The 17245-nt window shown below is 42.9% G+C and overlaps 1 protein-coding gene across 2 annotated transcripts in view; it reads left to right on the top strand.

The window, feature by feature from the left end:
* The window catches only part of npnta (nephronectin a), a 72791-nt gene that overhangs the window by 14830 nt on the left and 40716 nt on the right, over positions 1 to 17245 (top strand). For both annotated transcript variants that reach the window (XM_048598651.1, XM_048598656.1), the window contains 3 exons: positions 577 to 669; positions 12479 to 12598; positions 15927 to 16046. In XM_048598651.1, the coding sequence (XP_048454608.1) occupies positions 577 to 669; positions 12479 to 12598; positions 15927 to 16046 (333 nt within the window). The remainder of the gene's footprint in view (positions 1 to 576; positions 670 to 12478; positions 12599 to 15926; positions 16047 to 17245) is intronic.

Here is a 17245-nt window from a genome sequence, read left to right as displayed (position 1 = left end):
CCAAAACGTCAGCCTTCCTGCTCCTCTGATGCTGCTTGGCCTGCTGTGTTCATCCAGCTCTACACCTTGTTATCTCAGATTCTCCAGCATCTGCAGTTCCTGCTAGCTTCTATCATGTGTGAGTAACACTCCAGTGGTATTGTCAACTATTTAAATCAGCAGCCAATTTGTAATACACAAGCCTTTCAATAATGGATGGGGCAAATTTTAGAGAAAAGAAGGGATGCCTCACAGCACACTTAATGTTCAAAGTATAAATTATATTGAAAAGGCACAATTTAGTTGAATAACAATCTCATTCTGAGAACATGTCTTCCTAATGTATTTGTTAAATCATTGTTCAAGGTCAACCATTGCCTAATAATGTTAGAATAGCAGTGACATTGTCTTTGTTAATTAATTATGTGAGAAATTCACATCTAATTATCTATTCTTAATTATATAGAATTGTGTTGGATTGGAGCTATAGAATGTAGCATCTACCATTGTTGATACTGTGACAGTGAACTCCCTGAGCAGATGAGGCTAATGTTTGATCTGTTCCAAACTTGAACTTGTTTATTCTACTCTTACCAGCTGTGTGCCAACATGGATGTAAACATGGCGAGTGTGTGGGACCAAATAGATGCAAGTGCTACCCGGGGTACACAGGCAAAACATGCAATCAAGGTAAGAACAAGAAACAAGCTTCTCCCAATCAGAATTATGATGTTGTCCAATGCTGAAGGATTTTCTTATCTGAGTGAATACTTATTACACTTTGACAGATTAGTCAAGGAATTAGTCAATTAGTCAAGAAACAGCTTTGGCATTACACACCAATACTATACCAACCATTCCCATCAATAGACTGCATGTATATAGTTTGTTCTCTAGCAAATAGTCCTGAATTTATACACTAAAGAAGCATGAACCATTGAATAAATTTTAGGTACACATAATTTGGAGCTAAAATATTTACAAACTATGGTATATTTCTGAGTTACGTATGTTGGTGATATATACGATTTTAATACATAGAAGTGCAAGTATATGTACAGGTATATTTTGGGGACTGGTGAGCTCTGTTGTCTGGACAGCTAGTTTGTGAGATAGAGTAATGTAACAACATGAACCAATTCCCACACTCATTGCCTGAGGTGTGATGAGTCTCGGGTTAAACTCACTACCAGCCATCTCTCCCTCTAATGAGAGCAGCCGTATAGTTCTCTGGGACTATGCTGACTTTCACTTTAGTTACATTTGGGAGGTCCTGTGTGATAGTGGGGTAGCAGCTCTGCCTCTGAAGCAGAGAGTTGAGGTTCGAATCCCACCCTGGGACCATAAGATCAAGTAGATTGATTGTCCTGTTCCACTTTGTGTCAGTGGCAGGCAGCAGGAGCCATAAGACCATAAGACACAGGAGGAGAACTAGGCCATTCAGCCCATCAAGTATGCTCTGCCATTCGATCATGGCTGATACGTTTCTCAACCCCATGCTCCTGCCTTCTCCCCATAACCCTTGATCGCCTTTCTGATCACAAACCTATCTATTTCTGTCTTAAATATACTCCATGACTTGGCCTTCACAGCCTTCTGTGGCAGCGGGGGAAATTCCTGGTCATTCATGTGTTGGAAAGCAAGTTGGAGCTTGTACCATCACTCTCTACTCTCCATGTAATCCTATTCTCAGGAACCCTAAAATACTTGAAAGCCAATTAAATATTCTGAACTGTAGTCACTGTTATAATATAGGAAGGACATTAGTGCTAATTTGCACCCAGCAAACTTCCAAAAGCAACAATGTGTCAATGACCAGCTAAAGTTTTAGCACTGTTGATAAAAATTAAACATTGACCAAGACATCAGGAACAGATCTATATTGAGAGTTCATGTTACCATAACTCAGACTCCCGACCATAGTTATGTTTAAGTATATATTTATAAATGCTGCTAATTTTTCACCAATGTGGAAGACACCAATTTCTTGGGAAATATTTGATGTATCTATAAACAGTATGCCCTGGCTTCATAGCTTTCACTTTATGTACTAGCTTTGTGGAGCTCGGATATTTAGGTTCAGTCTTTCAAAGGACTCCTTTGATAATTGTGTGTAAAATGTTTCAGTTCATAATCTTTAGGGACTGAAGCAAAATCTCTGATTCTGAAATGTAGTCTTTGACATCTGGGGCATTTGAACACAATATTGATCTATTCCTGGGGTTATTTTCACAAGAGGGTGATTTGCAGCTTTACAATGCATGCAAAGCAATATTTTGCACATCACAGATGGGGAGAATAAGATGATGGATCACAAACTGATACATCTTCCCATGTTCAAACCGCGTATTCACAGCATGTAGGGTGCTTTGAGGAGTTAATGAGGAGGAACTCAGGAATCAGGCAGCTGAGAAGTGCAATTGTGGTTGGTTCAAATTTTCTTTGCTTCCATTTCTGGAGGCACTGATTAATGCTAAGGTTCTTTCCAAGGTTGCTGTAGTTGTCTGGTGCCCCATGCAGCCGGCAGTATTTCCTGTTTTGGAATTATAATGTATGTGGGCCTATTCCACCACAGGGGAATCATAACCAAGATTGACTCTGGTCTCATCTAATGTCTAGAATCTCACGTTTTAGGAACGGGAGAAATTGGGTTGTGATTGAAATAGGAATTCTGACACTAAGCAGAAATCCCATCTGACCTGTCAACCAGATACAAAAGACTCAAGGGCACTATTGTAAAGTAGAGAAGTGGAACTATTCCTGGTGACCTAGTCAATATTTAATTTTCAACCAACATCACGGAAACATGATCTGGTCATTGTCACATTGTTGTGTTTGGGACCCAATATTCCTGAGAATAGGAAGGTTCCTATAAAGTGGACATCCTTTCTTTTAACTCGGTAAATCCTGTACTTTCAGTAAAGGAACAGATTTTACTTAAATCTGCTGTGTCCCCTGCTTTGATCCTACACGCATAGAATCCCTACAGTGTGGAACCAGGCCATTTGGCCCATTGAGTCCACACTGACTATTCGAAGAGCATCCCATTTCCCCCATCCTATCCCTGCAACCCTGCATTTCCCATGGCTAATCTACCCATAATATTTTGTACCATAACAAGTATCATTTTCCCAACACAATTTAAATCTGGACTAAAAATAAATGCTCTCATATTTATTGGATCAGCAGTAGTTTAAGAATAATCGTATGCTGGCCGTGCAGATGAATTTTAAATATAATTTTATGAATATTTTCACCATTGATATTTTTAATCCTTGTGGATTGAACACTGTAGGTTATTTAATGGGTTCTGCAATTGTCTAATGATGCAAACCATTTCAATCAGAATTCTGAAGAAGGGTCTAGGCCCGAAACGTCAGCTTTCCTGTTCCTCTGATGCTGCTTGCCCTGCTGTGTTCATCCAGCTCTGCACCTTGTTATCTCAATCAGAATTCGTCAGGTTGACTTTGTTTTAAACTACAAGCAGATTTCAGATTCATTGAGGAAAGTCAGACTTGCTAGCCTGATAAATGAGGACAAAGCCACTCGGGACTTGACCTCTGTCCATTGGAGAAATGAACTGTTTACTCACAGCCCTGATCCCCACGGACATCAAACTAGAAGAGTCGCCCACTGTGGTTTGTAAATAGCCATGGAGCAAGCAAGTATTGATGCTTACCATGGGTTTTTGACCAAGGTTGATCTCAATTTATGTGAGCATGTTGTCTAAAAGCGGTAGTGAGTGCATGTGCAAGAACATAAAATGCTGGCTTTATTTGTCATTATTCTTTATAGTTTTATGAAGGAAACAATTAGAGAACTAGATGCTGCAATGGGTTGGATAACCTTTCACCTTTGGGATCTGAGTTCATATGATGGGTTGGGCTGGAAGTCCTGTTGCTTTCGGATGTCCGTCCTGCAATAGGAGGTTACTGAGCGGGCTTTCCATTATTGTAATAAAGAGTGAAGAAGGTTCTTCCATTTACCAGGCCTTTGTTTAGGCCCATCCCAGTTGAATTATATACCTAAAATAAAAGGATTCTGCCTTTTAATAACAGGGATATGAGTAAAAAAGCAAGTAATAAATGTGTCAAAACCTTGATTTGCCTCGAGTTGGATTACTGACTGCCACATTTTGGAAAAGATACTTCATCTTAGAGTCATACAACACAGAAACAGACCCTTCGGTCCTTATCCTAAACTGAACTAGTCCAATTTGCCTGCGTTTGGCCCATATCCCTCTAAACCCTTCCTGTTCATGTACCCATCTAGATGGCCTTTTAAATGTTAGAATTGTACCCACCTCTGCTATCTCCTCTGACAGTTCGTTCCATACACGCACCACCCTCTGTGTGAAAATGTTATGCCTCAGGTCTCTTTTAAATCCTTCCCCTCTCACCTTAAACCTATACCTGTCTAGTTTTGGACTGCCCCACCCTGGGAAAGAGACCTTGGCCATTCACCTTATCTATGCCCCTCATCCTTGGAGATGCTGAGTGTGAATTCACCAGAAGGATGCTGAGGAAGCTCTCGCTGGGGAATCAGTGACAAAGTGAAATCAATTTCAAACTGTTACTAAGTGTGAGGAGTGAGATTGAGAGAAAAAATTTGAAGTAGAATTGGAAACCATGCTCAAAGGAGAGATGCTGGGATTCATTTTAGATTGTACTGGGAAAGAGCCAGCATAGCCACAGGGTGTAGTGGTACTGTCCCCAGTAATCTGACCAATGCCCTAGGGACATGGGTTCAAATCTCATCACCATTGCAGGTGGCGAAATTTTAATTCATTGAAAATCTGGAGCAAAGGTCTAGTCTAATTGTAACCACTGTTGATTGTTGCCATCTGGTTCACGAATGCCCTTGAGGGAAGGAAATCTGCCTCCACGTGAGTTCAGACCCACCGCAATGTGGTTGACTCTTAACTGCCCTGTGGGCAATTAAGGACGGCAATAAATGCTGGCCTAGCCAGTGGTGTCCACATCCTGTGAACAAACAAATGGCTATCCTCTTAATTTAAAATATTGCGATGCGGCTATCACTAGTTAGGCCAACATTTATTGCCAATCTCTAATTGCCCTGGAACTGAATGGCTTGCTAAATTATTCTGGATGGCAGCTAAGAGTCAGCCACATTGCTGAGAGCCTGGTGTCACACGTAGATGAGATCAGGTAAGGATGGAAGATTTCCTTCTCTAAAGGTGAACCAGATGAGATTTTATGACAATCGACAGCAGTAATATGGGTGACCATCAAGCCAGCTTTTAATTCCAGGTTTTTCCCTTGGATTCGGATTTTACCATCTGCCATTGTGGGATTTGGACTTGGGATTCCAGGGGCAACTAGGTCACTAATATTACTGTTACACCACTGCATCCCTAAATCTAACTGACTGCTGTGAGAAATGAAAAATTGCAAGTTACTGGAATGAGTTTTAGGAGAGAAAGAGAGAGAGACAGAAGGGTTTATACCAATTTTTGGATGGAAACTTGGATGGGGTATAAGACTGAGTGCTGAGTTACTAACACTAATTTTGTGTTGCCTCTCTCCACCACACTTACCCCCACCCCTCCTGCTATTCTGATACATTGGAGGGAGGTTACTCTGTACCTAACCACTCTGCACCTGACCTGGGAGGGCTAGACACTGACAATGGGCATATGAAATAAGAAAATGCTCCATTTGTCAACACTAAAATTTCCCCCTCACTCTAATGAGCAGAAATTTTCACAGTGCCCCAGGATTTTGTTGTTGCTAATTCTCCCGATCTTCGATACAAAATTAATGAAACCCTGTTGATTGCATTTTTCCTGACTACCATCAGAGCTCCTCTCTCTCTGAATATCTGCGCTATAGCACAGGGTTTCCTGAACTGTGAGGTGAATCTTTGAGGGTCACAAGCTTCCAGGAAGCAATGGCTACATAGAGCTCCAACCCTGTTCTAAAATCTGCATGACTCCTTTAAATCTTTGGAAGTTTATCTCAAAGGTGGATGTAGCCAAATCTGCTGAACCTTGAGATCAAAATATTGTGTGGAAAAACATTGCGGAGAAATTGGTGAATTGAAACTTTGTAAAAGCTGTGAATGAAACAGACACCGTTTACCCATATGACTCACCCTCATGACCCGGCTGTCATCTCACAGATCTCCCCCCACCAACCACAGCTCTCAAGTCTGGGGCCATGCTGACCATCAGTCACCGCATTAGGGTCACAGTGGAAAATCATTTTGTAAGCACTGCTATAGTTGTTACTTGATGCTACATCTGATTAACTATTGATCGTGTTATAGATATTGTAAACAGTAAAGTGAGCTAATTCTGATATGATTGAACCCAGACATAACCAAATAAGGGAAAGCACCAATGGTAATTTAAAACAAAGCAAAACCTAAACAATATGTCGAATTTGTTTGGTCTTCATGTAATCTGTGCTCCTTTTTTGTATATAGGGGACTGTGAGAACAGCGGAACTCCTCACTTTACATGGAATGTAACATCCAGAGATCACTGATGTTGGTGATCATGTTTATTAAGTAGATGGAAGAACCTTTTGAACTGTGGTTAGATTAACAGTTTGTACATTTTTGTAGGTGTTGGCATCATAGTTGTAGTATTTGAGTAACAACCTCAATATCATAAGCACAAATTTCACAATCGTGATGCGGGTAAATACTGCTACATATACACAGAGTAGATTATTTGGAACAACTGTCACTATCCAGTAAATTCTAGATAATCTCTGAAGTCTAGGTGGTATCACTAGATTTATTGATCTGCAAGTTTAAATTAGATAAATGTGAGGTGTTGCATTTTGCTAAGACAAACCAGAGCAGGACTTACACAGTTCATGATAGGGCCCTGGGACGTATTGTCAAATAGAATCCTAGGGGTGCAGGTACGTCGTTTCGTGAAAGTGGTGTCACAGGGTGGTGAAGAAGGGGTTTGGTACGCTTGCCTTTATTGGTCAAAGCATTGAGAGTAGCAGTTGGGCTGTCATGTTGCAGCTGTACAAGACATTGGTGAGGCCGCTTTTAGAAGCCTGCGTACAATTCTGGTCACTCTGCTATAGGAAGGATGTTGTTAAACTGGAAAGGGTGCAGAAAAGATTTACAATGATGTTGCTGGGACTGGAAGGTTTGAGTTATAAGGAAAGGTTGGATAGGGTGAATAGCCAAGGTCTTTTCCCCAAGGTAGGAGGCGAGGAAAAGGGAGAGAGAGCAGTTGAGCATGTGGCTACAGGGATGGTGCAGGAGGGAGGGATTCAGATTCCTGGATAACTGGGGCTCATTCTGGGGTAGGTGGGACCTCTACAAACGGGATGGTCTACACCTGAACCAGAGGGGTACCAATATCCTGGGGGGGAAATTTGCTAATGCTCTTTGGGAGGGTTTAAACTAATTCAGCAGGGGAATGGGAACCTGAATTGTAGCTCCAGTGTACAGGAGGTTGAGAGTAGTGAGGTCATGAATAAGGTTTCAAGGTCGCAGGAGTGTACCGGCAGGCAGGAAGGTGGTTTGAAGTGTGTCTACTTCAATGCCAGGAGCATCCGGAATAAGGTGGGTGAACTTGCAGCATGGCTTTGTACCTGGGACTTCGATGTTGTGGCCATTTCGGAGACATGGATAGAGCAGGGACAGGAATGGTTGTTGCAGGTCCCGGGGTTTAGATGTTTCAGTAAGATCAGGGAAGATGGTAAAAGAGGGGGAGGTGTGGCATTATTAGTCAAGGACAGTATTATGGTGGCAGAAAGGACGTTTGATGAGGACTTGTCCACTGAGGTAGTATGGGCTGAGGTTAGAAACAGGAAAGGAGAGGTCACCCTGTTGGGAGTTTTCTATAGGCCTCCGAAAAGTTCCAGAGATGTAGAGGAAAGGATTGCAAAGATGATTCCGGATAGGAGTGAAAGTAACAGGGTAGTTGTTATGGGGGACTTTAACTTTCCAAATATTGACTGGAAACGCGATAGTTCGAGTACTTTAGATGGGTCAATTTTTGTCCAATGTGTGCAGGAGGGTTTCCTGACACAGTATGTAGATAGGCCAACAAGAGGCGAGGCCACATTGGATTTGGTACTGGGTAATGATCCAGGCCAGGTGTTAGATTTGGAGGTAGGTGAGCACTTTGGTGATAGTGACCACAATTCGGTTACGTTTACTTTAGCGATGGAAAGGGATAGGTATATACCGCAGGGCAAGAGTTATAGCTGGGGGAAAGGCAATTATGAGGCAATTAGGCAAGATTTAGGATGCATAGGATGGAGAAGGAAACTGCAGGGGCTGGGCACAATTGAAATGTGGATGGAGCTTGTTCAAGGAACAGCTACTGCGTGTCCTTGAGAAGTATGTACCTGTCAGGCAGGGAGGAAGTGGTCGAGCGAGGGAACTGTGGTTTACTAAAGAAGTTGAATCTCTTGTCAAGAGGAAGAAGGAGGCTTATGTAGAGGTGAAGCGTGAAGGCTCAGTTAGGGCACTTGAGAGTTACAAGTTAGCCAGGAAGGACCTAAAGAGAGAGCTAAGAAGAGCCGGGAGGGGATATGAGAAGTCTTTAGCAGGTAGGATCAAGGAAAACCCTAAAGCTTTCTATAGGTATGTCAGGAATAAAAGAATGACTAGAGTAAGATTAGGGCCAGTCAAGGACAGTAGTGGGAAGTTATACGTGGAGTCTGAAGAGATAGGAGAGGCGCTAAATGCATATTTTTCGTCAGTATTCACACAGGAAAAAGTCAATGTTGTCGAGGAGAATACTGAGATACAGGCTATTAGACTAGACGGGATTGAGGTTCATAAGGAGGAGGTGTTAGCAATTCTGGAAGGTGAGAAAATAGATAAGTCCCCTGGGCCGGATGGGATTTATCCTAGGATTCTCTGGGAAGCCAGAGAGGAGATTGCAGAGCCTTTGGCTTTGATCTTTATGTCGTCATTGGCTACAGGAATAGTGCCAGAAGACTGGAGACTAGCAAATGTTGTCCCCTTGTTCAAGAAGGGGAGTAGAGACAACCCTGGTAATTATAGACCAGTGAGCCTTACTTCGGTTGTGGGTAAAGTGTTGGAAAGGATTATAAGAGATAGGATTTATAATCATCTAGAAAGGAATAATTTGATTAGGAATAGTCAACACGGTTTTGTGAAGGGTAGGTCGTGCCTCACAAACCTTATTGAGTTCTTTGAGAAGGTGACCAAACAGGTGGATGAGGGTAAAGCGGTTGATGTGGTGTATATGGATTTCAGTAAAGCATTTGATAAGGTTCCCCATGGTAGGCTATTGCAGAAAATACGGAGGCATGGGATTGAGGGTGATTTAGCGGTTTGGATCAGAAATTGGCTAGCTGTAAGAAGACAGAGGGTGGTGGTTGATGGGAAATGTTCATCCTGGAGTTCAGTTACTAGTGGTGTACCTCAAGGATCTGTTTTGGGGCCACTGCTGTTTGTCATTTTTATAAATGACCTGGATGAGGGCGTAGAAGGATGGGTTAGTAAATTTGCAGATGACACCAAAGTCGGTGGAGTTGTGGATAGTGCAGAAGGATGTTGCAGGTTACAGAGGGACATAGATAAGCTGCAGAGCTGGGCTGAGAGGTGGCAAATGGAGTTTAATGCGGAAAAGTGTGAGGTGATTCATTTTGGAAGGAGTAACAGGAATACAGAGTACTGGGCTAATGGTAAGATTCTTGGTAGTGTGGATGAGCAGAGAGATCTCGGTGTCCATGTGCATAGATCCCTGAAAGTTGCCACCCAGGTTGATGGGGTTGTTAAGACGGCGTACGGTGTGTTAGGTTTTATTGGTAGAGGGATTGAGTTTCGGAGCCATGAGGTCATGTTGCAGCTGTACAAAACTCTGGTGCAGCCGCACTTGGAGTATTGCGTACAGTTCTGGTCACCGCATTATAGGAAGGATGTGGAAGCATTGGAAAGGGTGCAGAGGAGATTTATCAGGATATTGCCTGGTATGGAGGGAAGGTCTCATGAGGAAAGGCTGAGGGACTTGAGGCTGTTTTCATTAGAGAGAAGAAGGTTAAGAGGTGACTTAATAGAGACATACAAGATGATCAGAGGATTAGATAGGGTGGACAGTGGGAGCCTTTTTCCTCAGATGGTCATGGCTAGCACGAGGGGACATAGCTTTAAATTGAGTGGTGATAGATATAGGACAGATGTCAGAGGTAGGTTCTTTACTCAGAGAGTAGTAAGGGCGTGGAATGCCCTGCCTGCAAAAGTAGTAGACTCGCCCACTTTAAGGGCATTTAAATGGTCATTGGATAAACATATGGATGATAATGGAATAGTTTAGGCTAGATGGGCTTCAGATTGGTTTCACAGGTCGGCGCAACATCGAGGGCCGAAGGGCCTGTACTGCGCTGTAATGTTCTATGTTCTATGTTCTAAAACTAGAGGGCATAGGTTTAAGGTGAGAGGGAAAATATTTAAAAAGGACCTGAGGGGCAACATTTTCACACAGAGCGTGGTGCATGTATGGAATGAGGAAGTGGTAAGGGCGGGTACGATTACAACATTTAAAAGACATTTGGACATGTATAGAATTTCTACCGTGTGAAGGCAGGCTATTCGAGCCATCGTGTCCACACTGACCCTCTGAAGAGCATCCCACATCTCCTACCCTCTCTCCATAATCCTGCGTTTCCCATGGCCAATCCACCTAGCCCACATGTCCCTGGACACTGAGGGCAATTTAGCATGGCCAATCCACCTGAACTGCACATCTTTGGACAGTGGTAGGAAACAGGAGCATGGGAGAAAACCCACACAGACACAGGGAGAATGTGCAAGCTCCGCACTGACAGTCACCCAAGGCTAGAATCGGACTCGGGTCCCTGGTGCCGTGAAGCAGCAGTGCTAACCACTGAGCCACCGTGCTGCCCCAAGTACATAACCAGGAAAAGTTAAGAGGAATATGGGCCGGTTGCAGGAAAATGGGACTAGTTTAGTTTAGGGTACCTAGCCAGCATGAACGAGTTGGACCAAAGAGTCTGTTTCTGTGCCGAATGACTATGACTGTAATAAGAAGTGATTATACAAACCTATAGTACTAGTATTGAGTCATATGTAACTAAGATCAAAGCTAACCATTAGGTTCCTTATTTTGGTGCTCCATGTCTTCCAAAGTCAATGCCCACCCCCTTAGAATTTGGTATCATTCAAGCTGAGTCATCAATATCAGCCTGACTGCTGTGACAGTGGGGACAACTGAAACCTAATGATAGTGTTTGTGTGAAGCATGTTGAGTGCCTTAATACAAATGTAACTCCAATGTCCAAAAGGATGTACATACCCTAGAAACCAGACAGGTTCAACCAGTTTGATTCTAAATGTTATTGGGTTGACCTATGAAGAGAATTTGAGTACAAGGGCCCTATATTCTCGAAGTTTAGAAGGTTAAAAGTGATATCATTGAAATGTGTAAAACTCTCATTGTATAAAATTCGTGCAAAATGGATGTTAAAAGGCTGTATTCACTGGCTTGGAGGTTAGGTTACACTAGCACTAAGGTCATAGTGTCAGGATAAGGGCCACTTAGAACTGAGTCGATGAGAGGCTTCATCATCCAGTCAGGCTGAAAGTATTATCAATTATTGTGTACATGAAGACTGAGGTCAATAGATCTTTAGACACTAAGGGATTCAAGGGACATGGGAATAGGAGAGCTAAGTGGAGTTAAGGTAAAAGATTATTATCTTATTGGATGATGGAACAGGTTTGAGAAGTCACATGGCCTCCTATTTTTATGTTTTAACTTTCAATCCTAAGATCTCATGCCTAATATATTCCTGGCAGCAAAATACTGCTATACTGTATTGCTCATACTGCAGCAATTCTGAAACCCTTAAAATACTCCAGTTCTCCGTTAAATTATTGTTGTTATTGATGTAGATGACCATTTTGGACCATAATAATCCAACTAACTATCACACTGGAGCAATATTAAAACAGAATAAATCAAAGAATTGCAGGTGCTGGAGATGTATAACAAACAAAAACAGAAATTGTTTAAGAAACTCAGCAGGTCTAGCAGCATCTGTAGATAGAAAACGGCATTAATATTTCGAGTCTAGTGACCCTTAATCAGAAGACTGACTGGATTGAAAACATTGATGTTGCCTTTTTTCCATGGCTGCTGCCAGATTTGCTGAGTTTCTCCAGCAATTTCTATTTTTCTTTCAGATCTCCAAAAACTGTGGTTCTTTGTCTTATTTCCCTTCTGATTGGTTGGTTTGCAATGCACAGTGATGTCGACAGCACAGGTTCAGTTCCTGAGGCACCATGAAAATTCCACCTTCTCGACTTCTCCCCTCACTTGAGGTGTAATGATCCTCAGGTTAAACCAACATCAGTCGTCTCTCTCTCTCTCTCTCTCTCTCTGTAATGGGAGAGCAGCTCTGTGTGGCGCCTTTAACTGAGGTTACATGTACTGCGTGAGACGTAACTTGGTCATTAAAAGGAATGATTTTATGCTGAAATTAACTGCAGCATTTATTTTTCGGAACAGATTTTAATGAATGTGGGATGAAGCCTCGCCCGTGCAAACATCGATGTATGAATACGTATGGCAGCTATAAATGCTACTGTCTGAATGGCTACATGCTCATGTCTGATGGATCCTGTGCAAGTAAGTGGTTCGCTTTCAATGGCTTTAGAAGATGCTTACAGTTACTTGGTAGTGAACATTGTAGCCTGCAGTAAGGCAATGGGTTCTTCCGAAAAACTTAAGTTCATTTATTCAGTGTTCGCTGCTATTTAAAGTAATTGCAACATTAATATTCTTTATTGCAAGGGATGGTGGTGGCAATGTCACTGGAATCCAGATCCCTCAGGTAAATAGAACATGGTTTAAATCCCACTATGGCAGATAGTTGAGTTTAAATTCAACTTTTGAACATCTGAACTAAAGAGCTGGTGCAATGGTGACCATGCAACCACTGTCCTTTGTTGTAAAAACCTATCTGATTCACTAATGTCTTTTAGGAAAGGAAATCTGCCATGTTTACCTGGTCTGGCCTACATATGATTCCAGACCCACAGCTGTGTTGTTGACTCTACTGCTCTCTGGGCAATTAGGGATGGGGTATAAAGGTTGGCACAGCCAGCGACATCCACATCCCATGGAAAACAAAGGAAAAGTTGTCTATCATAACACATTGACAACCATACAAAATTACTTCACTGGCTGTAAAGTTGGTCCGAAAGTGGCCTTAACCGAAGGATATTGGATAAGCCATTTAGGACTGAGATAAGGACAAATTACTTCGCACAGAGAATGGTGAACCTGTGGAATTCTCTGCCACAGAGAGCGGTTAAAACCAAAACATTGAATGTTTTCAAGAATGAGATAGATATAGTTCTTAGGGCTAAAGGGATCAAAGGGTGTGGGGAGAAAGGAGGAACAGGATATTGAGTTCGATTTCATTTTCTATTCATTCGTGGAATATGAGTGTTGCTGGCCAGGCAGCATTTATTGTCCATCCCTAATTGCCCAGAAGGCAGTTAAGAGTCAACGACATTGCTGTGGGTCTGGAGTCACATATGAGCCAGACCAGCAGTTTCTTTCATTAAACCAAACGGGCGTTTCTCAACAATCAACAATGATTTCATGGTCATCGTTAGACTTTTGATTCCAGATTTTTTAAATTGAATTCAGATTCCACCATCTGCCGTGATAGATTCATACTCAAGTCCCCAGGCAGTATCCGGATCTGTGGATTGGTAATTTAATGATAATACTCCTAGGCTGTTATCATGATGATCAGCTGTGATCATATTGAATGGCGGAACAGGGTCAAAGGGCTGAGTGGCCTTTCCCTGCCCCCTATGTGCTGCATAGTCATCATTCAGAGATGGTTCTTTGGAGTTCTGATTTCTTTGAGGCAGCCAGGGCTTTGTTCAGCTGCATCATGCTGAAGAAATGTCAGCCCGGTTTTCTGACCGACAGCAGCAGCTGGACCCATTGAGAACCTGCCTGCAGCGTGACTGGGAGCAGTCTCTTGTGATAAAACAGCCCAGTTTACATCGAGTTCACTGGTGCAGGCTGTGGGGTGATTGGGGGAGGGGAGACAAAGGTAGCTCAGTGGAAATCCAACAACAGCCATACAAGGTGCTGAGGGATGTTCTCATTCACATTTTGAGATGCCATCTTTTGGTGGTGACAGGAAATAACTTTCAAGGAATGTTTTGCCTTTTTGTCAACACTGCACACCTTGAGCAACCAGCTCAAAAGCCAACATGTGGTCTTTTCAGGGGTCCAGACAAAGTAAGTAGGGAGAAACTGTTTGTTCTCATAAAAGGATCGAGCATTAAAGGAGCACGAATTTAAGCTAATTTGCAAAAGAATCAAATGTGTTGTGAGAAAAAGCTTTTACATGCAGCAAGCGGTTAGAGTCTAGAACATACAGCCTGGGAGTGTGTTGGAGGCTGGTTCATCTGAGAGTACAGTGGATTGCTATTTAAGAAGAAACAATATTCAGGGTTATTGGGGAAAAAGCAGGAGAAAGGCACTGAATCATAATGCTGACAGCTGGTCCAGACATGATGGGCCAAATGGCTTCCTTTTGTACTGTAGCAATTCTGTCATTTGTGAAATCACTGGCCCATAGCATAGGCAAATGGATACAAACATAGAAAGTAGGAGCTGGAATAGGCCATTGAACCTGCTTCACCATTCAGTATAATCATGGTTGATCATCCAACTCCATATCCTGTTCCTGCTTTCTCCCTATACTGTTTGATCCCGTTAACCCTAAGAACTATATCTAATTCCTTCTTGAAAGCATTCAATGTTTCAGCCTCAACTGCTTTCTGTGGCAGAGAATTCCATAGGCTCACCACTCTGTGGGTGAAGATATTTCTCCTTATCTCTGTCCTAAATGGCCTAGCCCATGTCCTTTGACCCTTGATTCTGGACTCCCCCACCATCAGGAATGTTTTTCCAATGTTTACCCTGTCTAGTCCTATTAAAATTTTATAGGCTTCTATGAGATTCCCCCTCTCATTCTTCTAAACTCCAGTGAATTCTCACTTCATTACTCATGACAATTGTAACAAATTTAAAGTCAAGCTCACTTCTGTGGCAAGTCCTGTGTTCTTTGAAATTGTAGGCTGTCTATGGGGCCTAGGTTCTGGCTCTGGTTTGGCATAGACCTTGAAGCTCTCAGCCTGGAGGATGCTATGTCTTCGACCTTAGCTTACCTGGTTTAAAAAGAGGGTGCACTGGGTAGCATTCCTGTTCCTGTGACTACCTCTCAGGGATTCCTGCAGGAAGCTGCACCTCTGTAGTAATATGAGAGAAAAAGACACAGCAAATGCTGGATATACTCATTAGGTCAAGGGCACGTTTCAGGCCAACAGCCTTTTATGAGAATTTGGAGAAGTTTACAAGCAAGGACCGAGCTCCAGGGAAAAGCCAGGGAAGCAATGAAGGAATAGAAAGGAAGGTATATATGATTGGGTGGAAGGAAATAGAGAATAACCGGTGCAATGAATGATGGTTCGGGGTAAAATTGGGCAGTAATGGGATACAATGGGTCTGGAGGAGGTGTGAATGGCAGCAGCTATCAGAAAAATGGCAGTCATGGTTATGATTTGAAATTGTGGAACTCACCAGAAGGCTTTGATGTCCCAAAATGTAGAGTGAGCTATTGTTCTTCAAACTTGTTGTGAGATTATTGGAACAGGATCAGATGCTGAGGAGAGAGTGGTCAGACTAGAAGTGCAAAGGTGTGTCTGAGAGGCTAATAGACCAACTAAAGACCAACTAACTGGTGAGCCTGAAATTGTCAACCATTCTTTCCTTATGGAGGTTGATTGACCACAAATTGCATCGTAAGCATTCTATCCTGGTCCTTTGTGACTGGTTGGGTTGACAATGATGGCTGTAGGCAGACAATGAGACTTTTCTTTCACCAGTGCATGAATGAACTTCTGTCGCCATTGTTGCTTGGCAGATATGCGGTCATGTGCCATGGCAAATTGCCAGTACGGCTGCGATGAGGTGAAAGGAGAGATTCGGTGTCGTTGTCCATCACCAGGGCTGCAGCTTGGACCAGACAGGAGGACCTGTGTGGGTATGTACGCCAGGGGCATGTTCAAATTGGATCAGTGGAATATGATTTTCCAGCATTCCCTGATTGAGGAATCAGAGGCAGAAATAAAACCTGCTGCATATGAATCATAGAGTTTTACAACACAGACAGAGACCCTTCAGCCCATCATATCTATGCCAGTTATCCAACCTCCACTGTCTATCTATTCTAATCCCACTTTCCAGTACCTGTCCCATAACCTTGTATGAAATGACATTCCAAGTGCTCATCTAAATACATCTTGAATGTTTTGAGGGCTCCTGCCTCCATCTGTCTTTTAGGCAGTGAGTTCCAGTTACTCACCGCCTGCTGCTTGAAAAAAAAACTCCTCCTATCCCCTCTATTAAGAGGAAAGGTTTCTCCCTATCTCTGCTCCTCATTACAAGGTGCAGTCAAGGTGCAGACTGACCATACTTAGGTAGAAAGGTCCAACAGACTCAAGGGACTGAATGGCCTACTGCTGTTCCCATTTTCCTTCCCCATCCAGTGACTTCATTTGGCTAGAGTTATCAGTTATTAGGTGGTGTGCTTCTACAAGGTACTATCTTGATATAATCTGCCTGTCTTTACAATTGCATTTACATGCAGTCTCCTTCATAGGCTGCCCACGCACAGAACAAAATTCCTAGAGGCAGCAGCCATCCATAACAGCTCAGGCCTGGCCTCCTGGAGTTGGTGTAACTCTCTGGTGGAGTGCATTGTTTTCCTCTTTTGCCTGTTCCTCCTGTCTTTGCACTAAATTACCATTTGTCTTGTTCATGAATGATCAACATTGGTTCTGTTCCCTTTGAGAGGGTGGAGACCAGAACTGAAGGGGCAGGAGGCAGTGTTTTTGATGTTCTCTTGCTTCATCTTTGCCAGCGGTCATGGGAAGGCCAGAGAACCAAGAGTGCCACACATGGCCTATGCATTGGCTCACCCACAACACTGTACTTCATCCAGCAAGCCACACTGACAACCACTCACTTATTTTACAATCTTACAGTGGAAGATTGTGATTAAAACTGTCTGTGGCTGCTTATAGTGCAGTGGTAGCATCCCTACCTCTGAACCAGAAGGGCCAGGTTCAAATCTCACCTGCAGCAAAGGTGTGTTGATTTTCTATAATGTAAGCCTAGGCCAGGAGTGGAGCTCTGACTCTAATCAGCTCCATCCTGTTAATAGGGTGCAGGGCTGGATGA

Source organism: Rhincodon typus, chromosome 1, assembly GCF_021869965.1.
Source record: "Rhincodon typus isolate 14 chromosome 1, sRhiTyp1.1, whole genome shotgun sequence".
In the NCBI taxonomy this organism is placed as follows: Eukaryota; Metazoa; Chordata; class Chondrichthyes; order Orectolobiformes; family Rhincodontidae; genus Rhincodon; species Rhincodon typus.
The sequence above is the reverse complement of the archived record's forward strand: the minus strand, read 5'-3'. Positions and strand labels throughout refer to the sequence as shown.